This window comes from Pieris rapae, chromosome Z, assembly GCF_905147795.1.
Source record: "Pieris rapae chromosome Z, ilPieRapa1.1, whole genome shotgun sequence".
Taxonomy (NCBI): domain Eukaryota; kingdom Metazoa; phylum Arthropoda; class Insecta; order Lepidoptera; family Pieridae; genus Pieris; species Pieris rapae.
The window spans coordinates 3787443-3814277 of record NC_059534.1 but is presented as its reverse complement, the minus strand read 5'-3'; the positions used below and the strand labels follow the sequence as shown (position 1 = coordinate 3814277).

The 26835-nt window shown below is 34.4% G+C and overlaps 1 protein-coding gene across 3 annotated transcripts; it reads left to right on the top strand.

The window, feature by feature from the left end:
- Positions 1–26439, top strand: LOC111000090 (RING finger and SPRY domain-containing protein 1). Of its 3 annotated transcripts, XR_006751161.1 has the most exons (12): positions 1–138; positions 392–446; positions 522–703; positions 1561–1741; positions 4010–4180; positions 4625–4832; positions 6198–6457; positions 7035–7252; positions 8000–8144; positions 8643–8758; positions 9224–9468; positions 26326–26439. XR_006751161.1 is itself a non-coding variant. In XM_022269432.2 (11 exons), the coding sequence occupies exons 3-11, from the start codon at positions 525–527 to the stop codon at positions 9309–9311; spliced, it is 1566 nt and encodes a 521-aa protein (XP_022125124.1). In that variant the 5' UTR covers positions 1–138; positions 392–446; positions 522–524; the 3' UTR covers positions 9312–11462. The 3 variants fall into 3 exon arrangements, 2 of the variants coding, with proteins under 2 accessions (XP_022125124.1, XP_022125125.1); XM_022269432.2 differs by lacking the exon at positions 26326–26439 and having other exon boundaries at positions 9224–11462; XM_022269433.2 differs by lacking the exon at positions 26326–26439 and having other exon boundaries at positions 21–191; positions 9224–11462.
- The last annotated feature ends 396 nt before the right edge of the window (positions 26440–26835 follow it).

Here is a 26835-nt window from a genome sequence, read left to right as displayed (position 1 = left end):
AATCCGTGTTGGCAACACTGCTTTGGTTGGTCTTTATTCTTTACTCTTGAGTCTTGGACATGTTGGGATTTCGGAATCCAAGAGTAATAATAATTCGCCTGTTCACAGTGTCATTTTTTGTGTTTTAGTTTATTGAAGGTACCTTATTGGAAATAATTGTTGAACTTATCCACTTATTTTTGTGATCTTAAGTATGTGCCGAATACGCTACTTTTCTTAAAGTAATAAAATACTAAAAATATTAACACTGATAACTTAATCTAATAATTCCTTGTTTCGTTAGACCACAATTTCTTTAGTGATTTTTATTATTCTTTACGTACGGGTACCCTAAATTAGCTTCTACTTTAAATCCCAATGTAATAGGCTATTATTTGTTTTTATTCAACAGCTGCGACGAAGATATCACAATGGTGTGACTCCTGCAGAAACATAAACGAACATCAGTAAGATTATTATAATTTATAATTTCGATATTTTCATTGAGTATATTTTTTTCTAATGCTTTAATACAATTTTAGATTATGGGTGACTGCTGCTGTAAGAATTCTGTGCCAGATGTGTTTACATATGCTCCTTCCTCTGCTACTCAGAGTGCTAATTCACCATATGACGATAGACAAAGGACTCCTAAAGTGGATCCTAATCTTGTTGATCAGCTAGTTCTTGAAATGTTAACAGTAGCTGCTGCAAGAGTGGATACGTAAGTAATTTATGATTTTAAGAGTGTTTATTGATTATATCTTGTATGTTCAAATACATAATGTTAGTGTGAGATGTTACTATGTAGTAATCGAGTTGTAAAATGTATTTTTTATGTACCTATTAATTTTGCCTTTTACCTTCTTTGTTTTTGTTTTCACGTAGTTTGGTCTAAAAGCTATGCGAGGCATATAAACCTTATTTTTATTAAAATTAGATACTACATGACCATTTAATGAGCAGTCTCATATGTATCCTAAAACAGCCTGTGATTTAACTCAGTTAATTATTATGGATTTTGAACACTTACTATTTAAACTATTTTTATCTAGACAAGGCGAATTACTTAGCAATGGTCGATATGATTTTGTGTATGTGTGCATTGCAAATTGCATTTCTACTTTTGTTATTTAAAAAAATTATTCTCAAGGTCAATTTTCTTAAGAAACTTGCTAGTGATTCTTACCTTTTTGGAATACATTATTGGCATAAAAGCAACCTTGGTTCAGTTGGCCTCGGTGTATAATTTTATTATACATGTATTACCTGAATATCTTGGGTTTCATGCATGAAAATGCGCTGAAACGCATAAAGCTGAATACTTACTATATAAAAAATAAAAGTAAATTTGTTTGCCTCCTACTCATTAGACTTAAATATGTTGCTCTGATAATTATTAGGGCATATTTATTTTCAGCTTAAACATAATAAAATAGTTATATTATGCCATAAAATAATGGACTAAATTTTGCTGTAGCAATTATAATTGACGCTGAATTTATGGATGGACATTACAAAGCATTCATTTTTGTCTGGAACTTATTGCGGCATTTTGTAAAACTATACATAATTTTTTAGTGATGAAGAATCACCAGTGTCACTTGTGAAGTTGCATCTAATAGCAGACAAAGAGGAAGGATGGATTCAGATGATTACATCAATTGTCAATGTGATCCCTATAGAAAACCCATTCGGCCCAACAGCAATTTCAATTTTATTGGATGCTTGTCCATTACCATCCCGGGAAACTGTTATTAAAGTTAGTATTGTTTCTCTAAATGAACTTCTGGTCATAGATTTAATTTTTGGAAGACAAATATTATTAATGGGCTTGTGTTTTACCGTCAAAGTTTTTTTTTACTTTTACTTTACACAACTTTTCATTGCCTCTCCATTACTGGAGGTTGGCCGTCAGTTTCCTGAAACGCGTCTCGGACTTTGTTCGTAACAGAATCAATTTTATTTTAATAAAATTTAATGAGGGTCATGAGGGTGATCCCGAAAATATTTTAACTCGGCTGATCCGCGCATTGTTAATGAGTCGTTGTTGAGCTTTAGTTGGGTAAAGTTTGATGCAATTCTCCATTACAAGACCTATAGTGAGTGTATTGTTCGTGAACTATTCTTATAAGGCAAGGTACAGCATTTGTCATTTTGTGCCTTTCGTCCTAATAAGGAGCACTACATTGAGGTATGTATTCAGGACTTAGTATAATGCATCGACGGCCACCGAACCGTTATTTGTCATACAGACTTACTTAAAACAACATATTTCAATTATCTTTGAAATAAATGCAGACTGATAACAGTGCATCAATCAGAACACAATAATAACAATGTTTGCTTGAAGAAATAGGTGGCTTATTTATTTCTCCAGTGATCATAAGGGACGTTCAATGTATTCTGTAATAAACCTGCAAACAATTTTTTTCTTTATGTGCAAACGTTATTTCACAATATTTTTCACTCCAGTCAATCAATTATTCATGAAATGCCCTTTCATATTCAAGGACATTTCATGTGTATGAAATTTCATTTGTTTGTATAATAATGGGTTGAGGAAAAAGTTTCTTGGCATTTTTTAAGAAAATTCACAACATTTTTTCAGATAGTTTATTTACATTTCATTACAGTACGTAGGTACCAACAGATAGAGGAACAGATTTTGGAAGTCACGATACTAGGCTCCCCTTCACGGCCCCGGCTTTGCGGGCTGACTCCCTATTTGGGACAGTATGCGGTTTTCGTTGCGTCATAAACTTGGGATGAATATGCTTTTCGTCGGATTCCTTTGCTGACCCTGTCGTAGAAGTTATTCTACAGGATATGGATGTCTTCATTCTATTTCCTGCGACCCGGATCAGTCGCAAAATAGCGTCAAAAGCTAGAATGCTTTAAAGCATGGGTGCAGGCGGCGACTTTTGTGTTACCAGCTAACTTAAAAAAGCATATAACTCTGCTTCCGACTCCATCAAACGAGAGATTCCTAGGGCATAGCCTGAGCACAAACATTGCCAGATTTGACGAGACATTGGCCCTTCTTAGGGGATTAGAGCCTTCTGTTCTTCGTCCCTCACCAATGTTGTTCAAGAGAATTTCTGTCAGCCCTGCACATAGAAGTTAATTCATTGACCCATACCGGGAAGGATAATGCCAACCCTTTGGGCTCTTCTTCGCGTCCACTTTGGATGACCAAGGGAACCCTGCCTTTGGTGGAGATTTGACCACCAACCATCATGTACCCACATAACTTATAACTTCGTCACCGGAAATAATATTCTGGCAATGTGCTGTCCACGAAACTATCTTCTTTGGACATTCATACTTCGACCGGCCTAGTGGCATCCCCCAATGGTGCTGCGTCCTTGTGCTCTCGACTTGCTCCGGTCCTATCGCGCCTATTCCGGTTTCTGCAGTCGCTCGTCACTGTGCCGAAGTGCTGGATGACCGCTTCAATACATCTAATTCCTAAAGTTGGGATATAGTAAGAGCCTTCAATCGCGTGTGGCGTAGTAGGTTTCTCTAGAAACATTCAGAATTAAACTACTGGATCTTAAGAATTGTGACCGATCGCAGCATCAAGGTCGTCATTGATGGAACGTGTTCCGCATCCCTGACCCTTTTATTTCTGCATATAAATAACATGCATGCCACGTGACATGCAACATAGTTGCACTATGCAACATTCATTGCTATGCGGAGGATCTGCTATCTCTCTTTACACTAGCAGTGCAGATTTGCCTGGAGTCGAAACTGTGGCACGTGGATAAATCTACCGCATTTACCATAGAGAGTGTTCTAAGAAGTTGTTGTTGAACTGGGTGGCTTACCAGGCTTGTCCATGGGTCGCGGTATCACTATACGTCTGGTTCCTCCCGATCGTTTGCCACCTGTATTTATAGAACTAAAACTTTATATTTATATATATATATATATATATATATATATATATAAATATAATTTAAGCTTTTTATAACTTTATTGTTTTAACAATAAAGTTATAAAAAGTATAAAATTATTTTTACAGGTGACGGAGCTCTTTGGCTTGTCCAGTGAAAGAGCTAAACAGGGCGAAATTAATGTTAGAGTAGATCGTAATATTTGTATTGTACTTGGATCTCTTGCTGAAAAATTGGTTGGACCTAATAGTATAGCGATGCTCACTGAAAATACATTGGATTATCTATTTACCTTCCTTGTAAGTTGACATATACATATCAGACATCTCTCTACAGTAACAATTTGTGGTTGAAATTACAAAGCACAGTGTTCTTTGCCACAACAACCTGTGTGTGCATCTTTTTCTTTGATTATTTTCTAGTCTCAGATAAATAGGTGATCAGCTGTGCACACAGTATTTGGATCCGGGAAATATCAGGTCCCTGATATTCCCGGTACAGCCTGATTCCGAACCACTATTATCTGCCTTATTCATTATACTGAGTAGGATGCAGAACTAATTGTAAGAATTCGTCATTTCTAGGTATTAACTTAGGAATTCTACCAACTTGCTTACCTAAAACTTACTTTATATATTATGTACATTGAATATTACTATATTGGTATATATTGTAAAGTTAGCCTAGTACATGTACTAGTACCAAGATATTTCTTTTAATATGAATTATTGACCCATTTACAGGTCGACCACAGAGAACCGTGTCTTTGTCTTTTTGCTCTAATAGCATTGGAGAAATTTGCACACACTATGGAGAACAAAATAGTAATCAAAGATAAGTTGGAGAAATTTGAAGAGAATCCTTTATTACGTCTAGAAAAATTTGCTGATAGTGAAGATAATATATGGAGACAAGTCGGATTTTGTGCTAGTTGGTCATTAGATAATCTATGTAAGTTTTTATAAAATATTTTGAAGAAATAAATACAAAATACAATATAGCCAAAGACGTTACACATTAAATAAAAAGAGGTTGAAATATTTTATCTAAACAAAAAAAAATCAATAAAAATAATGAAATACGTAATACCTAATTCAGCTGTGTGAAAATAGTATATTTCATTACAAGTGCGGAAAGCCTGTCATTGCAACGAGTTCCGACGAATGTCTACCCGAGCCGAGGCGCAGCCGAAGGTGAGGGTTGACAGTCGGGACGAGTTGCCATGACGGTACCGCACGTGTACTGAACGACTATTTTTAATACAGTTGCGAAAAAATAAAGCAATTTAATTAAACTATTTGCTTTTTTTCTATTCTCTCTACGGAATAAATTCGTTGCACGTAGATATGTAGCGACTTATATGTTTCCGGTAAATTGTTCTCCGAAGCATTTTATGCAATTATACTGCGTTCGGGTGGTATTCATTCAAATAAAATATCGTCGAAATTACTCATTTTGTGCAACAAATAACTCAACTCGAAAGAACATTTTTGGAAAATGGCGCCAACCGCAAAGAATATGAGCAAAGCTTGTTTTTTCTTTTCTTCACCCATTTTGGGTAGGCAAAGGGAACTTGGCCCATACAGCCAATTCTTCAGTAGACTATTTTTATTGAAAGAAAACCAAATCTAACTCATTGAGTCCAATCATTAAATCTGATATTGAAACAAATAGTAGCTTCTTTTTAAAATATTTGCATGAATCATAAAAACTTCTGTGATTTTTTTTAGTAAAAACTTAATGGTTAGTTTTTTCTTTTTAATATTTTTTTATTGATATGAAATATAATAAACCTAACCTAACTTATTGAATCCAATTATTAGTAAACTTTTTAATTTAAATACGTATTTGCAGATTTTATAAAATTCTTTTTAATATTTTTTTAATTGATATGAAATGAAAAGAAACCTAACCGAACTTATTGAATCCAATTATTATAATATTTAGAAATCATATATCATAAAAACTTCTATGAATCTTTTTAATAAAACCTTCGTGGTTGGTTTTTTCTTTTTAATACACATTGTTTTGACAGTTGGCAAAGAAAACGCACGAGTGCGGGAATGGCAAAGAAAAAGCACGAGTGTGTAATAGCCCACTTTCCGAACGCTATACCTCCCTGCAATATGTCACTTTTTGAGCAACTGTATTAAAAAGATAGTTTCAAGTTCCTATCAATAGAAACTATTTCCAAACAGGCTGTTAAGATGATTCAAAAGTTTGGAGCGAGAAAAACTACTTGATTAAATTCTTTCGATCCGTGTTACTCTAGTGTTTATTCTGTTACTCAATATATATGTATATCTTCTATTACAGTTGTGATAGAAGGCAGGAAGCTTTCATACGAGATTGTAGACATGAAAGATATTAATGCAATATTAAATTGCCAAGATGTTAGTGAGTATTTACAAATATCGCCCAATGGTTTGGAGGCGAGATGTGATTCGTACTCTTTTGAAAGTGTCCGCTGTACATTCCAAGTTGATGATGGATGCTGGTATTACGAAGCGACGGTGGTCACACCTGGAGTCATGCAAATTGGATGGGCAACGAAGAACAGTCATTTTTTAAGTGACGTAAGTTTTATATTTTTTTGCTTGCTTTAATGTCTCTGAACCATAAAAGTGGCATTTAAAAACAGCGGCCAGTATTTCTCCCTGTAGCCCCTTGTTTTGGGAATTGGTAGTCGATAGATCTATCTTTTTTTAAAGTATAATACATACATGTGTGTACGTGAATTATTTTCCTGTTTTACCCAAGAGATTTTAAATTCGTATCGTTTCTATTGTATTAGGTACTTAATAACAACGTTATTGGCTGTTACGACTATCGGGTTTATAACCAAATATGCGTAGTCTCAGCGATGTCGTTATAACAGATTTTGATTGTAATATTATAATGTGTTGCCTTTAGAATTGGGATGTTCACTTTTGCATGATCCCCGAATTATACATACAATTCTTAAAGTTGAGAGACCTGGTGGGTATCACCACAAAAAAGGTGACACCCGTAGCACGTAGCACGAAAATTATTTAAATTATAAATAATCTTTTTCCCAATAATGCCAGATTAATTTATGGTCAAAATCAAATGTTGCCATGTCTACTTCGTCAGTTACCCATTCTCATATAAAGTGACATGGACATATTTCAGGAGGGATTTGGAATCGGCGATGATTTGTATTCAATATCATACGATGGTTGCCGTGAGCTAGTGTGGTATAACGCCCGACCGACGTCCATTACAGCAGTGAAGCCTTGGGCACCTGGTGATGTGTTGGGTTGTCTCATTGACCTGGCAACGAAGGAGATTATATTTTCGGTGAATGGACATAGGTTGCCTACATATAACGAGATATTTGAAGCTACTAAGTAAGTGCCAATAGAAACAAAAGTATTTCGTATCCACTTGTTTAGATTATAGAAATCGTTTTAGCGAAGAGATTAAAATCACAAAGATATATAAGCTTTAAAATAAACCCATACAAATTGCTATTCAGCAGATCTATTTGATAAACAAAGTACGTACATAGCATAGGTCAATAGGCAAGGGCATAGAACATTTATATTTAAACATAACACGAACACAATAAACACTGATTTTGCAATTGAAAGAAATAATGTTTGAATGGATTGTAGAATATTATAATAGGTTAGTTATTTTAATAATATTGCATACAATTTAATATTGTGAACGGATTTGAATGATGTTTTTTGTATGTGCTTGTGTGGAGCCTTGGATGATTTAGATTCACAAAATAGCCCGGCAGATGGCGCTGAGATGGTATCGAAAAATAAATCAGTGGTGCTACAACCTCTTTAGGTCTTGGGTTCAGATTTCTGAATCTGTTTCGTAATCATTTTTAAATCTAATAGGCAAGTAGGTGATCAGCCTCCAGCGCCTAACAGACATCGTCGACTTTTTGGGTCTAAGACATGTCGGTTCTACATATATCCTGTATATTCAATTAAAACCTAAACAAATTCGTAACTATTTATTTTATTTTAATACATTATGAACTCTCAGAATTATTTCTGTGACTTACGTGAAATGATGCAACCAAATGATAATGATAAGAGTTAGAAAATCTGGATTCTATTTAACCAATGTTTTTTCAGATATGGTTTTTTTGCTGCTGCAAGCTTCATGGCTTACCAACAATGTAAATTCAACTTCGGAAAAGACCCTTTCAAGTACGCGCCAGAAGACAGAATATTCGCTACTTTCAATGATTTTGGCCAACTTACAGATGAACAAAAGAAGGTGAATATTAAAAATACAGAGAATTTCATTTATTACGTTTGTTGGTGTAGCAGCCATTTAGATATAACTATGTCGAAGTTAAATCTAAGTCCTTTGAATTTCAACCAAATTAAAGTACAAAATTCATTCGACTGAGTCCACTGTACTAATTTTTTTTAATAACAATTATGTTTTGAGAATTTAAAAGTATTGAGGATCTATTTAACATCTCTTCTGTTGACCTTTATTTTATTACCTGTATATTATTCCACCTTCCCATGTGTGACGTGGGTGCCCTCTCTCTTCCTGCCCACTGGGCCATTCCACGTAACCTCCTGACCTAACTCGCCCCATTTCCATCGTCCATTTTCTTTTTTGAATGTGTTACATTATCTGTTATGTTTGTAGGGCTTAGTATTACAGCGTTTCTAACTGATTTTTTGTTAATTATTTCAAAAACCTGTAATTTAAAAGATTCTTAAAACAGTAAACTAAGTTTTGAAACAATTTATTTTGCAGGTAATTCCCAGACGGTTATACTTAGAGCGTCTACGTCACTCGAGCGTAAAGGAGGACTCGTGCACTCTATGCTACGATGACACGGCATGTTGCGTACTAGAACCGTGTGGTCACAGGTTAGTACTACCATATGTTGCTCTCTCTATCCACAGCGTGTTAAAAGAAAGAGACAGATGATAAAACTGAGAATTACTTTTGGATTCTATTGTACCCGTTAATAGGATATTGTTTGGTTTATGCTGCTCATTTCAAATTATTGTTTTCTCCTAGATGAAACAATATAATAGTTTAAATATTTACTTTGTTTTCATTTAAAAACAATTTTTATGATTATTAAACTGAACTGCGATTAATTCTCTAAGAACAAGGAAAACTCTTATTTAATGGACATGGTATGAATAACCTTATGACACTGCATAGTCTGCATATGTTGTCATATTACCTGAAATTCATTTAACATTTGTTCTTCTACCTGTTTTGTGATAAATTGTTAATATTCGTGCTCAAAACCCGATTCAGAATCATGTGGCACATCATTCTGAATAGAACTAAACTAAATCTTCTTTGTTTACCGTTTTCAGGGGTTTCTGCTCGGTATGTACGTCCATGCTACGCGACTGCCCGATGTGCCGTGGCGAAATTCTGAACATACGACGCGAGGCCATCTGACCTGATGTTCGTGACGTCATCGACGACGTCACAGATTCGGACTCTGATTCGCCGTTCGATTTCAAGATGGCGCACTTTGCCGCACATGATTCGCATAATTCGTCGCTTGTATCTGTCTCTCCCATGCCTTCTTTGAGAGATCAAGATATTGTTAATGGTAATTTTTAATTTTATTTTTATATTCTACATACATACATTATTGTATTTCTGTTTAAAGTTAATAATTTCAAATTAACTTAACTTTATATGAAACAATCCATAGTCATCTGATAGAATAATATAATTAAATCCCCAGTGGCCTCTACCAACTTAACAATTTAGTACATCGAAACTAGGATGTAACTAGGTGTTTCCTTGAGAACAGCGAATATTGCTTGTGTCTCGCATTTTTCGTCTCTCTCCCGATGTAGAATTGGCACCCATACCAAGCCTAAGATCAAGTAATGTTCCCAGGCTCTAATCTGTCTCCGGGCTCGCATCCCTTCCACTGGTCTCCCGTCTCCACCTCCGATCTCGCATCCCTAAGTCTGATCTTCCGTCTCTGCCTCCGATCTCATTTTCCTACCTCTGATCTCCCGACTCTGTCTATGCTCTCGTTTTCCTACCTCTGATCTCCCTATCCTGTCTCCCATATCCTATCTATGTCGCTAATCTTGCGTCTCCGGTATCGCGTCTTTGTGCCCGAAAATGTCTCTCTAAGAGTACTGAGTGAAAACTAGAACGTATAAGGAGAACAAAATAATTGACCGTGTTTCACATAAAACGGTTATAACTGTTCTAAGCATTTATTTACAATTACTAACAATACTTGTAGTTATTATTTCTAGGTTTGATTTAAGATTTGTTATGCTTTGTAAAACTTTAGAGTTAAGCTCTGGAGACTACAATGAAGACAATTATTTGTAAGCTCTTTAGTACGCATCACAATGGTTTTACTTTATAAGTTGTGAAATAGACATTTCTCAAAAAGTCTGAAGCATTAAATCCAGACAGTGTACTAGTCTTGATAGGGTATTCACGACGTCATCTATCACAGAATATGATAGAATATTGTTATGTTACGAGATCGAAATCGATTTCTTAAAACTAATTTCGGGCCAGGCAAATATCCCAGTTTGGAAATACGTAAGTTATAATAAAATTTTCCTAGTCATTAGAGCTTGATGTTGTGACAATGGCAAACGTAAATTTGTAATACCTTAATTCTATTTAGTATAAGCAGCTTATGAATTAAATTAAATAAGCGATATTTTTCTTAACATGTAAAACCTTTATAGCAAATTTGTGTATTAACATCTATTCGTGTAGTTTTTCATAGAAAATTAAGAATATTTTCCCATTTTATCTATCCTTTAAACTGTGACTTGACATTGATTTAAAATGTCGTAGGGACTCTCTATATGAATCGGTACTCTGTAACTTCGAATGACCCGTAACTAATATTCAGTGTTGACAACCCCATACCCAATGCGGCATCGGTATATATATTGAGAGACTATCGACACACACAAAATCGTCGGAAAGTACAGAGTATCGATTGGTTTTCGTGCCGGGGATCAAACACTGAATCGCATTCTAATTGTATTATTAAACACTATCAAAGTCTATTCTCTTATAAAAACTGGATCAGTCTAATTGCACTCTGACTCTTTCGTCTCTTTCTAGTAGTTAATCAAAACGCCGTCAATTATGCTGATTAATTTTTATGAATCGCCTATATTATATGTATAAAATTATAAAAATAGGTTTAGTAAAATTTGTAGCTCTGTTAGGAGCTAAGTGTTAAATGTCCTAGAATCTCAATATTAAACAGTAAGAATGTTATCAATGTGTTGAACAATACTATTTTTGTAAAATACTATAACGTACACGTACCCTTTTGTACTTTTATTTTATCACTTATATACACTTTTCTTCATTAAATTAAAACGCATATAAAAATGATTCAAGTTTGAATTAAGTAGTGCGTTTTAATACCATCAAAATATTAGTGATTAAAATATTTAAAGATATTTTAAAGCGGGTATTTAATACAAAACGTCACAGTTTCTGACAAACTGATTTTTTTATTCCAAAATCCTATTTGGAATTAGCTTTTTCGTGGATTGTAACAATGTGGGCTTCTTTCCATTTGGATGGGAAACTACAAAATATATTAAGCGACTGATTAAATATATTTGTCTAAAGGTTTTGAGAGTTGTCTATAGCATTTTTGTACAAAAATTGAAGGTATTCCATCACCGCCTGAACCTTTATTGATATTTAAAGATTTCAACTCTCTACAGACTTCATCCTCAGTTAGTATTCCTTTGTTGCATGTGTCGTCGGATTCATGTAGCTGTTGAACATTGTAATTAACATATGGGAGTTGAAAAACGCTTTTAAAAAACTTGTTGAACCCTTCGCAAACTTCTGCTTCTGTGTAGTAGACTTCATCTCCGAGAATCATTGCGTTATGGTAGCCTGGGCTGCATTGGCGTTTATTTGTCAGATATGACCACAAAGCTTTCGGATATCTGAGCACTTTTTGGATACAAGTTTTGTCTAGCGCGTAACAGCGAAAATTCAACGTAGTCTCTTGGATTCCTATAAGTTTTCCAAAGTTTGTGAGCTTTTAATTTATCTTTTATTATATGTATCAAAGAGCTTGAGTACCAAATAGGAAATTTACTCCGGCACCTAGGAACAGAACTTGAAATTATTTTATTAAATATTACATAGAAATTATCTGTCACTTCATCAACAGTATATTCTCAAATAAAAACTTTTACCCAATCAATATTCGACAACGCTTTATTAATATCCTCATAGTTAGCGCGACGAAAGTTGTATTTCATTTGTGCTTTTGGGATGATTTCACGTAAAACTAAGTCGGTAGCATCGATTTTTAAGCAAGGATGATATATGTCACATTTTACTAGCCTCTTAAATATAGCGAAGTAGTAAAATGCGTTCTTTTCTTTTTTTCGGTATTTTACCGTGAAAATTAACAACAAACGGAGAGTTAACTAAAACAGAGCATTTAAAATCTAAATCAAATACCCGTGACTGTTAAATTTAAATTATTTTGGGGTAATCGGCATGAATGATAGACACTATAATGTAGAATTCTTATGGAAGGTTTAAAAAAAAATCATGGCACTTTTAATGCCCATTCATTTTTATAGGTTACTATTTTTTATCAAGTCGTTTTTCTTTATAATGTATTTAAAATCTATGTTTTGTACAGATTTTTTTTTCTTGTCGGATCCCTACATCTTAGCCTATCAGGCAGATTTGTGACGGAGTTGCTAAGCAGCAGGGGAGTATCGAAATCTCCCCTTTCCTAAAAAGGGACATTATTAACATGGAGGGTTGGCGTCCCCCGCCGGGCCCGGGCGACAACTACTCCGGAAATATTGTCTTAATATTTATCTCTCGTGCTATTTTTGTCAGTGACATGTCTAACAATCTTGCCGCTGAGCCATACTTTTGTGAAAAAGGTAGCAAAACTTCGGCACAAGTGTATCAAGATACCATCCTTGAGAAGGTAGTGAAGCCCCTTAATAACACCATTTTCAAAAACAAAGAATTGTAATTCTATCTTTGCCACTTTCGAAACTTGTTTATATATTGATATAGTCTTAGTGTACAAGTTGTCTATGTGGCCTTTAAAAGTTAATGCAGCGTATGTGGTTTACGTTACGTTTATGGTTTGTGAACGTGCGTTAATAAACGCAAAGTAGTAGAATGCCGTTTTTGCTTTTTTCGGTATTTTACCTTGAAAATTAACAATAAACCGAGAGTTAACTAAAACAGAGAATTTAAAATCTTGCCACAGAATTTTTCCAGCTGCGATCTGGCCCAAGCAACATGTCGGATAGCCCATCCCGGGATACCCTCATGCCAGTCTCGAGCTCCAGATCGCACCTGGCCCTTTCAAAGGTAGCACAGTCAACAAGTAAATGAACCACCGTTTGGTCGGTTCTGACGTCACAGTCGCACGCGGGGCTTGTCTTCAGTTTGAGTCTGTGTAAATAGTGTCCAATAGCCCCGTGGCCAATCAGGATCTGCGCCATGTGAGGTGCGAAACGCCTTGTCTTGATTTGTTTGTATGCTGCATTTGCATCTTTAAATAACATTTTTGTGTCTGAGGCTGTTTCACCCCCAACATAGCTTGTCATGCGATCTAGTTTCTTTTTAATAAAAACTTTTTCTACTGCTTGTGCCCACACAGCCGCGGCGTACAGGACTATAGGCTCGATCACTGCAGTGTATAGGGCTGCAGTGACGTCCGGATGTAAGCCCCATTCTATCTTTGCCACTTTCGAAACTTGTTTATATATTGATATAGTCTTAGTGTACAAGTTGTCTATGTGGCCTTTAAAAGTTAATGCAGCGTATGTGGTTTACGTTACGTTTATGGTTTGTGAACGTGCGTTAATAAACGCAAAGTAGTAGAATGCCGTTTTTGCTTTTTTCGGTATTTTACCTTGAAAATTAACAATAAACCGAGAGTTAACTAAAACAGAGAATTTAAAATCTTGCCACAGAATTTTTCCAGCTGCGATCTGGCCCAAGCAACATGTCGGATAGCCCATCCCGGGATACCCTCATGCCAGTCTCGAGCTCCAGATCGCACCTGGCCCTTTCAAAGGTAGCACAGTCAACAAGTAAATGAACCACCGTTTGGTCGGTTCTGACGTCACAGTCGCACGCGGGGCTTGTCTTCAGTTTGAGTCTGTGTAAATAGTGTCCAATAGCCCCGTGGCCAATCAGGATCTGCGCCATGTGAGGTGCGAAACGCCTTGTCTTGATTTGTTTGTATGCTGCATTTGCATCTTTAAATAACATTTTTGTGTCTGAGGCTGTTTCACCCCCAACATAGCTTGTCATGCGATCTAGTTTCTTTTTAATAAAAACTTTTTCTACTGCTTGTGCCCACACAGCCGCGGCGTACAGGACTATAGGCTCGATCACTGCAGTGTATAGGGTTGCAGTGACGTCCGGATGTAAGCCCTATTCTATCTTTGCCACTTTCGAAACTTGTTTATATATTGATATAGTCTTAGTGTACAAGTTGTCTATGTGGCCTTTAAAAGTTAATGCAGCGTTTAAAATTAACAATAAACCGAGAGTTAACTAAAACAGAGAATTTAAAATCTTGCCGCAGAATTTTTCCAGGTGCGATCTGGCTCAAGCAACATGTCGGATAGCCCATCCCGGGATACCCTCATGCCAGTCTCGAGCTCCAGATCGCACCTGGCCCTTTCAAAGGTAGCACAGTCAACAAGTAAATGAACCACCGTTTGGTCGGTTCTGACGTCACAGTCGCACGCGGGGCTTGTCTTCAGTTTGAGTCTGTGTAAATAGTGTCCAATAGCCCCGTGGCCAGTCAGGATCTGCGCCATGTGAGGTGCGAAACGCCTTGTCTTGATTTGTTTGTATGCTGCATTTGCATCTTTAAGTAACATTTTTGTGACTGAGGCTGTTTCAACCCCCACATAGCGCTCGTTCCAGGTGTAGGTACCCCCACATTTTGTTACTTTTCATTATATTGAAACGGAATCTGTCCAGCAAAAATATAAAGCCAAATATTTTTTAAACTTTCCCATAATATAAGTACTTTTAATACTTAAAGAAATCACCCACGCTATTATTTATTACTATTAAGCAAAGTTTTGGTTTGTACAATATCTGCCATGTTAATTGTTCAAAATATTTTTGTCTACTGTGTAAATAAACATTGATGTCATATATCTGCGTCTAATGTAAAAATAAAACTTTTATGAAAACTATGAAGTTTTTATTTATTATTTTTACCCTTCTAAGGGCAACATTTGCTACTTATGGGATAGGAGGCCGGCGAGCGCTTTGATTATATTTACGCGTATTGAGTATAATACGCATAATAAAACTAATTTGAGTGTGCGACCAAGCAGGCTCCAGAAGATAAACCACTCCTTATATGGAAATTCGTTTTTACAACAAACTCCCAAGCGAAATTAGAGAACTATCAGTAAATTTCAAAGCCCTTGTTAAAAGTAAATTAATTAATAAAGCCTTTCATAAATGTGACGAATACTTAAATGATCCTAATCCTTGGGATTGATTTGCTCCAGTTCAAACAATTTGTATTAAAACTTAGCGATTGAAAAGAGTGGCGGAAAGTTTCTTGCCAGTTCTTCTTACCCGCTCTACGCCCTTGACTTGCGAACTGGTTGTAAATGTAAATTTAATTTGTTTTTTTTTGACGTTCATAAGTGTACATGTTTACCTATATGAATAAAGATATTTTGAGTTTGAATATAGTGTGCCGATGTGTGTTGCCGATCATTAAGTGTATATGTACGTGTAGGTTACGATATTTACTTAAACAATAATAGTGTTTGGATATGAATTGCTTCAGTAAAAATAGGTAACGCGACTGAATCTCTCGGCTGCATTTTCAGACTATGGGGCGATCGTCGACATCCACGACTTTTTAAAAATGTAAAGTGGGAACAAACCGTGATTCATGAGGTATCAAATTATTTTATTTTTTATTTATTTATTTTTTATTTTATTTATTTAAAATAAAAAAAAATTATTATTAATATTTCAGTATAATTAGTATTATTACTATTTTCTTGTGTAGCCAAGTCCACATTTCAAGGATCGTCATGCTCACTTAAATGTCATTGCTTGTGGCGGAGTCCATGCGTCGGGTTGTCTCTCTCCCTAAAAATGGCGAGGGGGCCGATGGCTGGCCATGCGTCATACTCGTGAACGGGTGCTACTTGTGGTGATTGGTCGTACTTGAATTCGTGTATACGATGATATTAGTTGTTTATACTACGTATTTGCGTGTTGTTCTCACGAGTATGTAAGTGCGTGCTCCTATTTCACCATGCCTCTTGCTGATAGAGGGCAAATCTTTGTTTTTAATTTAATTTGATATTCTTTATTACTCAAGATGTCATACGGAACATGGTATAATGGTTGCAGCTCCTTACAAACATTGTGTAAAAAACTTGGGGATTAAAAAGACTAGCGGAGAGTTTATTGCCAGTTCTTCTCTTCCGTTCTACGCCCTTGATTTGAGAACTGGCAGTAAATGTAAAATTAAATTCATTTAATGTACTATATTTCTTTTTGTTTTTCACGTTCATAAGTGTATATTATGTTACTTATTATATTATAAATGATTTTTGACTTTGAATGCCAGCCGAATCGACAAAAAGCGGCAGAAAGTGCCTCATTACTAATTTGTAACTTTTTTTATTTTTTGCTAACGTCGTATTGAGCATCCGCATCAGAGGTTAAAACTGAGGGTTTCTACAATTCTTCATTTTTTTCAAATTGCGTCATTATGACGCGTCTTTGGTCCCGGCAATTATAAGAGCATCGTTCTAGGCGATACATGGGATGGTACACGTTGCATGGAATGCAGTTTAAAAAAATACCCGCTCAGTTTACAATACGGTTCAAATATAAACGTAGTGTTTCGGAAACTATAGAATTTACTTAACAGAGCCACTAAACAATAATTGGACACTACTTGCACTACACACCTGCACTAATCACTAATCAAAGTGAATACAGGTCTTCAGTCTAAAAATATCTAGTGCTTGCGGTACCGTTTAATTAAAATCGAGCAGAAAGCTGTTTCTCATCACAACTCATTAGTGTAAGGCTGCATTGAAATAAAACCATAAAAAAAAGTTTTTATAAATAAAAATCCTTACCAGACAAAGTAACTGTAGTGCTACGTATATTCCCGTGTAACGTTCAATAATTTAATTTTACCGAGGGGTATTCATTTTTACATAATCTAGTGCATTCATTAAATATTCCTATATTGGTTTAAAAAAATATCGTGGAATGTATAGACAGTAGACACACATAGTATTATTCAGAATTTAACTAAATACATGTGAATGAAAGGATTCTCTGATATCTGATATTCGAGTATCACTGTGTTTTTGGCATTAATAAATTTATATTGGAGTAGCACTCGTTAGATGAAATAAAATTCATGTATAAATTCAATATATTTATTTCGCAGTTTCCAAAAAAAAAATTATACGCTGTCTTCTCTTGATGGCCACATCAGGAACCTGTAAATTAGACATATATCGTAAATAAAATCTTCATAAATATTTGGATAATAAACACAGTTCATTTTTCCTTTATAAATGTTACAAATATTCTTAATGTTCTGCGAAGTGTGGCGACAGAGAAGTCAACAAAGCTGGCTGTGATATGTGGATTTAGATAACATGTCACAGCCCCTTTGTCTGCGTCTCCATCACCAATAAAAACTCCGTTGGTTTAGATCTATGGCGCTTGTCGCTCATCAAAGCTGGCTGTGATATGATTATAAACATATAACAACCACTTTGTGAGAAACACGCACCGCATACCAGAGTCCGGAGTGTTTCTTCTCTTGCTATAAACGATGTACTATCTCGCAGCCCAACTCGTCAAAAGTGGCTGTGATATGACTCACGCATTTCACAACCATTTTGGCGAATAGGCCACTGACTACTCGCTGAAACTGCAGCATGATTCATAGTGACATCGGTCTCAATAAACCGACCACATCAAAGTGGCTGTGATATGAAGACGTAGACATTTCACAGACGCTTTGACCGGCTAGGCTCGAGAAATGTTTCGTGATAGGTTCGTGTGGTGTCAAGGTGGAGTCGTGCTCATCAAAGCTGGCTGTGATAGTTACTTTGTGATCTATGACAAACCGGCTTCGATGCCACGGCTTCGCACCAAATCTTCTTCTACTGTGGATAAATAACACTGTATTGATTCCGAGCATGCAATAATCTATGTAACAGTAGACAAATCTCTATAATATAATCATGGAAAAGGTTTAACATCGATGTCATATATGCAGGACAAAATTAGCTAGTTAGGATGAAAATGTTACCAGCTAAATGTTATTTCCATTAGCTTTCCCTATTACGGTAATATGGTTTAAGTTAAGCTTAATGATGCAGAAAATGCAACAAAAAGTATTTTTTAATACAGTTGCTCAAAAAGTGGCATATTGCAGGGACGTATAGCGTTCGGAAAGTGGGCTATTACACACTCGTGCTTTTTCTTTGCCATTCCCGCACTCGTGCGTTTTCTTTGCCAACTGTCAAAACAATGTGTATTAAAAAGAAAAAACCAACCATGAAGGTTTTATTAAAAAGATTCATAGAAGTTTTTATGATATATGATTTCTAAATATTATCATAATTGGATTCAATAAGTTCGGTTAGGTTTCTTTTCATTTCATATCAATTAAAAAAATATTAAAAAGAATTTTATAATATATATGCAAATACGTATTTTTAATAAGTTTACTAATAATTGGATTCAATAAGTTAGGTTAGGTTTATTTTATTTCATATCAATAAAAAAAATATTAAAAAGAAAAAACTAACCATGAAGTTTTTACTAAAAAAAATCACAGAAGTTGTTATGATTCATGCAAATATTTTCAAAAGAAGCTACTATTTGTTTCAATATCAGATTTAATGATTGGACTCAATGAGTTAGATTTGGTTTTCTTTCAATAAAAATAGTCTACTGAAGAATTGGCTGTATGGGCCAAGTTCCCTTTGCCTACCTAAGAATGGGTAAAGAAAAGAAAAAACAAGCTTTGCTCATATTCTTTGCGGTTGGCGCCATTTTCCAAATATATTCTTTCGAGTTGAGTTATTTGTTGCACAAAATGAGTAATTTCGACGATATTTTATTTACCAATACCACCCGCACGTAGTATAATTGCATAAAATGCTTCGGAGAACAATTTACCGGAAACATATAAGTCGCTACATATCTACGTGCAACGAATTTATTCCGTAGAGAGAATAGAAAAAAAGCAAATAGTTTAATTAATTTGCTTAATTTTTTCGCAACTGTATTAAAAATAGTCGTTCAGTACACGTGCGGAACCGTCATTGCAACTTGTTCCGACTGTCAACCCTCACCTTCGGCTGCGCCTCGGCTCGGGTAGACATTCGTTGGAACTCGTTGCAATGACAGGCTTTCCGCACTTGTAATGAAATATACTATTTCAGTTAAGCGCGGTGTGAGGTTATATTTTTAAGATCCAATTTGTAGTACATTCAATATTATTATATAAACTGTGTGGTTTTTGTTGGAATTTAAATCAAACTCCATCGACTCCGCAAGTAAGATAACATTGTTATCAAAAGTACATGCAGACGTGGTTGAATTTATTATTATTAATACGTAATTTGAATGTCAATTAACTAAAGAAGTCTTATACCTTCACGTTTGTTATTATGGCTTCTCATAATATGTAGTTGGTTATATGAACAACTCGTTTCAACTTCCGATGTACATTTTAGATACTACGTATCTTTATACGTACGTCTTTACGTAAAACACAGTAACTACGCGAAATAAAAACAGCCATGAAATGTAGGAAAATGTAATAAATACGCGTGTAGGATTCCAGCCTTCGCCTTTGACTCAGGTCAATGCCCTTGTCATTGACTCACTGCGTAGAAAGCGCGCGATCCGAGCGTCGTATGTGATTAAACAAGATACATCTGAAATTAAGGTCTGGCTAACTACAATTTCTTTCGAAATTTGCAACTGTTTTCCTTAAAGAGATATAAATGTAATTGCGCTCAAGAAACCTGTCCTTTTAAGGGTTTTCAACAAGGAATTTAAAATTGTATGGAAATGGACGACAAAATTGTATCTACTCAATATACGTAAAGTTACTAATCTACTTATTAATAATAAAGTACAAACTTGAAAAGTATTTTGAATTTGGAACATGTATATTATTTTAAAAACTTCTTTCGGTTTTTCGCCATTTCACATATACACATATTCGTGTCCATTATCAAATTACAATATAGAATGGGGTGTTAAAGAAAGTAGGATTGCAGTGATCGTCAGACACAGATGGTTGTATAGATATAATATATCGGTCATATTCCAGACACTTCAAAAGCTTAGTATCGGCCTTGTTCGTACATCGTACTATCAACAGTCACTAGAACATTTCGTATGTCGACCAGACATTAAATAAATATACAAAATTACGGACGAATGAGTAAGAATGGTAACAAGCTATACATGGCACACTTCTTATTATATACAGTCCACATTTCTTTACTCAGTCGGAATATACCGAATTTTCGTAGAAATTTTATTAATCCACAACGCTTCATGGAACTGTTAATATGTTAGAATTAAACGAACGCAAAGCTCTCTAAAACAAAACTATTAAACTAGACTTACTATAAAAGTATAATGTTTTTTGTTTGAATATGAGCGCGGGTAGTGTGAACACACAGTATAGTTTCCTACTTCATAAACTTATATCGAAGATGGAACGTCTTTATGTAACTGCATTTTTAATCTAGCTTCTTTGGCTATTTGCGTATGTAATGCATAGTTATGTCCCATTTTTAAAGCGGAAAGTGGCAGTCATAGTCGATTGGTGACGACGTAATATAAATAGGTACTATATACTACTTATATATTTAATCTCACTATTATACATAAAAATATAAAATACATGATTTACTTCCTTACACCTAGATTCGACTAAAACTTGAGCTCAAACGTAACACCCCATATAAAAGAAATATAAATATAAAAAGCAAAGGAACGTTCGGGTGGCAACTATCTTCCGACGGAGAGGTGCTCACTCCGCATGAAAGACAAGGTAGTGAGAATTGGTGATGTACTGGACATCTCGCTACCCATGTCTTTCAAACGGCTGAGAGCAATTCTTCATGTCTTCTTTGGCATATGGAGGATGAAAAGTATGTAGGTATAATGTTCCTTCAACGTCTTACTCCAAGGCCCCGGTGGCTGGTGACGGCATTTTGCATATATATTCACGCAGCGGTCAGAAACACTTCGTTAGCGATGATACCCTGAATGGGTATGGCGTCATCGTGGTATCTGTAGACACTGATTATAAGTGTCACTATACTAGTACCTGTCCATCGTATTTTGAAATAGCTATGTTGAGAGTACCAAAGGGACTACTAGTTTGCGTGATATAACAGTGAGGCGAAACTGATACTGCTTCTCCAGAGGAGTGAAGTGTGTTGTGGTAAATGTTGCTAAGTGCTGACCAGGCATACGGGCTTCTTGCATGGTTGTGGTTATTTTATTGCTTAAGAAAGGTGTGTTAACTTTGTTCTTCCTGGTCTTGAAAACTAAGATGTACTCCTACGAGAGAACTTTAGGTTCTCAAGGAAGACAAGTAGATAACCAGTGACAATTATTGTTTTGTAAATCAAACCTGGGACTTTTATAAAATTAGGGAAGTAGTTAACAGTCGGGCCAGACAAGATTAAAATTACTTATATTTAAACATTTAACAAGATAACCTTAGTTCAGTACATCATATTTTTTTGCATAATATTGTGTATGAATTAAATAAAGTCCAATCTCTAAAATAAACTATTTGATATGCAGTATTATAATATTCGTTTTACAATAAACATAAATGTTATTACAGATAATAAATTACCATATTATTATGATACGTTTTAAATAAATTTCCGTATGTAAACAACTAAATAACAATACAAAACAACATTCAATTGATATAACGTACTTCCTACAGTTATTTTTAATATAACACTTGATCATTACATCTAGATACTATAACTTTATTTGTAATATATAGATATACTCTTTTTAGTATATTAAATACAAACTTGTTGATATCTTATTCTATCAATAAAGTCATCATGTCAGTAAGTAATCAAGTTGTTAATTATATTTTGTTAGGCGAATTTACAAAGCGATACGATACATGGATAAAATATAGAAGGCTTTTGAGTACATTAAGGAATAGGATAAAAAGATATTCTGTACAATAATGAATTTAAACTGCACAAAGTTTTCTAGTTCTGAGAAATTATATTTCACGGGTATAGCAATTAAATATTGTTACTTGCCTCCTTCACTTGGATTTGAGCAATTATTACAACTATACATGTTAATTATAAACTAGAATCAGACCGTTAAATACTTAGAATTACTGACTTGAATGACTGTTACTGCGAAATGCTGAATACACTATGTATTTACTGATTCTTTTTTTAATAATATTTTAATTATGTAACTAAACATAACAATCATTTTTTATACAAAGGTAAGGCAAAAGGCAAAGGCGCATGAGGCTCACTGGATGTTAAGTGATACCGCCGCCCATGGTCACTCTCAATGCCAGAGGGAATTGCTTTTGCCCTTAGTCGATTTGTATTGTATAATAATAAATATATACAGTATTTTCAATATACTCATCTACTTATAGTTTGTCTCAACTAAGGCGCTTATATCAATTAAATATAATCATTGGGCTGCTTTTTGATACACAAAACTGTTAGTATTCCTAATTCAAACGCACTGTTTACACACATTGATAACATGCTAAAAATCGGCACAATTTTAGTAACTTCTCACTCCATAAATACTTCACATAACTTGATCTTAACTAGAAGAACACTGTTGTGTATTCATAGATTACAACATCTTTACAATAGCGTTATGTGTAACTGTTCCCACATACGAAATAGAAAAGAGACAGATGCATCACAGACCATTCAATAACAATCATCGTCTAGATGGCGCCGCAAACTGCATGCTTTCTCTCACCCCGAGCACCACCCCTGCGTTTTACAAGTGACGTCACACATTCATAATACATGGCTCGTGAGTATCAGTTGTATTAGTAGGAAGTACAAATAAAATATATAAGTCACGATGGCGTACTAATGCACGTATGATTTGTTACGGTTGTTTACTACGGTTGGTTTTTCTACTACGTACGTAATTTATTTCATTAAGATATTAAGTTGCATTGTATAACTAATTTAAATAGAAAATTGTGACGAGTAAAAGCATTTTTCACTGGTTTCTTAAATACCTTATTATGATTCTGATTACAATGTCGATGTGATTATTGAATTAATTAACAACAAATAATTTAATGGTCAACTAAATATAAAAACGACCTCTTATTGTAAACGACATAAATTTTCGTGTTAGTTTTTCTTAATAAAACTTATATAATAATATAAACTTAACATAAATCAAAACTGTTATCATTTTGAATCCATATTAATTAAATATAATAATTTGTGTCGGGCAAAGACTACTATTGCTAAGATAAATGTATATATTTGTGTGTGTATTTATAAAATACCTTTCACTAATAAATGGTGGCTTACAAAAAATTGTGGTCGAATTGTGTTTAAACAAAATCAATCGCACTACAATATTTGTAGTGTTGTACCTTTTTTATTTTGAAATTTAATAGGCAAGCCTGAGGCACTTGTGCCTGACACACGCCGTCGACATTTTAGGTCTAAGGGAAGCCGGTTTCTGCGTGTATTTTTTCGTGTTTCCTTCATTGTTCGAGCGAATGTTAAATGTGAACATAGACAGAAAGTTCGTTGGTGCACAGCTCGAACCTATGACATAAAGGCCACCTTTATGAGAGTCACCAGACTAGCCTGCTCATTCAAGTAAATTTTAAACTAATTTAATTTTATACGGAAAGCATTTGTAAAAAAAATAAAAATGAAGTCTCAAAAACGCAACCAATTGCTTCTAGGCACTTTAATTACCATTCTCCAGTATTTCTTATGAATCAAATAACTGCGCATAGTATTTTGTTTACTCAAGGCATTTTAATGGTGAAACTTTTAAAATTCGTTCTTGATTTAATTCGTCACAAAAACAATCATATAATATAAGTAAATATATAAATACAGCATAACCTTACCAGCACAAGCGTTGACAAAGCGAAAATCACTTTAATATATATAAATCAATTTGTTATATCTTTCTTTTTATTGCTTCATATATATTATACAGTTTAAAGGTGTGTATAAAATCTACGATATATACGCCATTTCCATATTTGAAATTTAAAAAAATTTAGTAACAAGTATTACACCCATAAAAAAATCATTTTCATGCCAGATCTTATAGCTAGACCAGGTATATATAAATTAAGTCGTATCTGTACCTGTGTACTGGCGCCCCTCAGCCAATCGGTTGTCGACGCCGTTGCTTTGTTTACTTTAACGCGCAACGGAATAATTTACTCATTTCATTTAATATTGAAGATAGTTTAAAAGACCCTAAGTCAATGGAAGAAGGTTGAATATAAATGCCAAACAAAACCAACAATACCTCAGGCCAATTATGTGATTACACTCTGAACTAATAATAATAGTATATAAATTGTTGACCTAGTCAACAGTGATGTATATCAATAAATAATATTTACACATTTACGTCAATTAAATTATACTAAAATAAACACACATATCTCTGTTGATAAACCGAAATGAATGTTTAGTTTTGCGTATTGTATTTTGTATACAATATTGTATTCATTTTGCGAATACTAATTCATCGGTCAAAAACAACGTACAGTAGTACTTTGTAGTATTATTTAGTAATTTTGTTAGGAGATTTCCTATACGCCATGTGCTTAATTCTCTTGACAACCTAGACAGCAAAGATTTTATACCTTAAATAAAAGTTCTTGAATTCAAAAAAGTTTTGCTCTATGTAAAAAAAATGGCGGTTCAAAGATTTTACAAAATAAACGAAATACCACATACAATCTATAAAAACGCATATTCGTTATACGGAAAAAAAATATTGGAAGTATTTATATAATACTAGCTGACCCGGCGAACGTATCGACTAACAAACAAACAATGAATGTGAAACCGATTAGCATTTATGATTTTATGAAAGTAATACAAAATTATTTATATTAAATTCATCACTATCACCAAATTGCAAAACTCAACGTTACAATATGCCTTTGTTTGATGTTTATTTAATGCGAAATAATATTCTGAACGCAGGCATAAATATTTAGCAATCATTTTCATCTCTGACATTATTCAACGTTTTAAACATTTAAAATACTCCATTATCCGAATATTGTTGATCATGTCGATTCCAAAGCTTTATTTAAAGAGATTTTTTAATTTGAGAGAGATTTTACCGTATCGACATCGGAATGAACATTAATTGTATTGTTACCCAATAAAATTTTGTATTGTTAATAAGTTTTAACTTTTTTTCGTAATTCTATTTGTATTCGGAAATGAAAAACGAGGAAAATCTTACAGGAAAGTTCTTGAGTTATAAGTACTCGAACAGACCCGACTTTGTTTTCAGATTAAAACTTAAGAACTTTTGAAAGACGCTTTTATTGTTTGAAATGTAAAAAATGTTTTTGGCTCACATTTACTTGAAATTTATGAAGCGTGCTTTCTGCGAGACTTAGTTGACAGAGAGAAGTCACAAGTTATATATTAAGTAAATATAACAGAAAAGAAGGAACATTCAGTAGTTCTATTTCCATATTAAATCTTAATTCTGGGCTAAGAGTTAACAGAGGGTATGTGTAAGCAAGAGTGCAAGATAATACTCACGTTTCTGTTCACATCACTTATTTGACTGGTCAACATTCAAGTACGGTTTATAAATTTTGAAAGGTACGAAAAATTTATATATTCATTAATTATGGCAACCCACGAATTTGTAAGGGAGACAATGATTGGTCACCAATGTTTTATTCATATATGTATGTATTTCAAATGACAGAATGACTCTGCAGTGCTGTTTTAAGTGAATTTTGTCTCCATTGCACACGGTCTTTAAGGGTCTATACTATTGCCAAACTCCAAAAAAGGAAACTATTCTATTTCATTTTGTGTCATCGTTTCTTAAAGTAGCGTGAATAGAAAAAAATATATGGTGGAGTTGAGTGGTTTAGGTATCCATTTTCAACGATCGATACACTATTTTGAAATAACTTCGCTCGATAGAAAAAATTCAAACATAGCCAATTTTCGACACTTTGAATTCATTTTATGACGAATATTTATATTTAACATGATTTTGAAATTAACACCATATATTTCATCGCAAGCCAAGTCATCCATTTTAGAAAAAAAAAAATACAAAATATTATTAATGTAATGTTTTACATAGCTAATTGTTATTACAGGCCGGCGCGCCTCAGCGTTCTATCCCTCCATTGCGCACCGCCGTCCACCCCGAGATACTGACACAGCAATTCGATCCGGGAAAGGGCCAAAGTGAATTTTATCTGCATTCCACACACTACCTCTTCTAATTAACAGTATTACTAACTTATAATTCAACTACAATTCCGCAACTGTAAATTGACTTATGTGGAACCAGTTTCTTATAAATATACGCAAATATAAGTATTTTTTATTAAATGTCATTGCCGCCGATGCAGCTGCAGAACAAGGCATGAGACATGTAAATATTTTATTTAAACGCAGTTTCAATCATGTATTATTCGTCCAAACTGTTTGATATTCAGTTAAACGCTGCTTCCATTTGGATTAAGCTTCGATTTTATTAATTCAATAAAACGTTAATAGATTTATCTGCGCATTTGGCTTTTCACTCCACTAAGAATGAAGTATTTAAATAATTAATATCAATAATTATATCTGATAACACTTACTCAGCTTAGAGCTTAATG

What these genes read in the sequence shown, in the direction of transcription:
- LOC111000090 (XM_022269432.2), top strand. Translation starts at nt 525, where the DNA reads ATGGGTGACTGCTGCTGTAAGAATTCTGTGCCAGATGTGTTTACATAT. An exon ending in ATTATCTATTTACCTTCCTT is followed by an intron (nt 4,181 to 4,624) that starts GTAAGTTGACAT and finishes ACCCATTTACAG; the next exon opens with GTCGACCACAGAGAACCGTG. An exon ending in CTAGAACCGTGTGGTCACAG is followed by an intron (nt 8,759 to 9,223) that starts GTTAGTACTACC and finishes TACCGTTTTCAG; the next exon opens with GGGTTTCTGCTCGGTATGTA.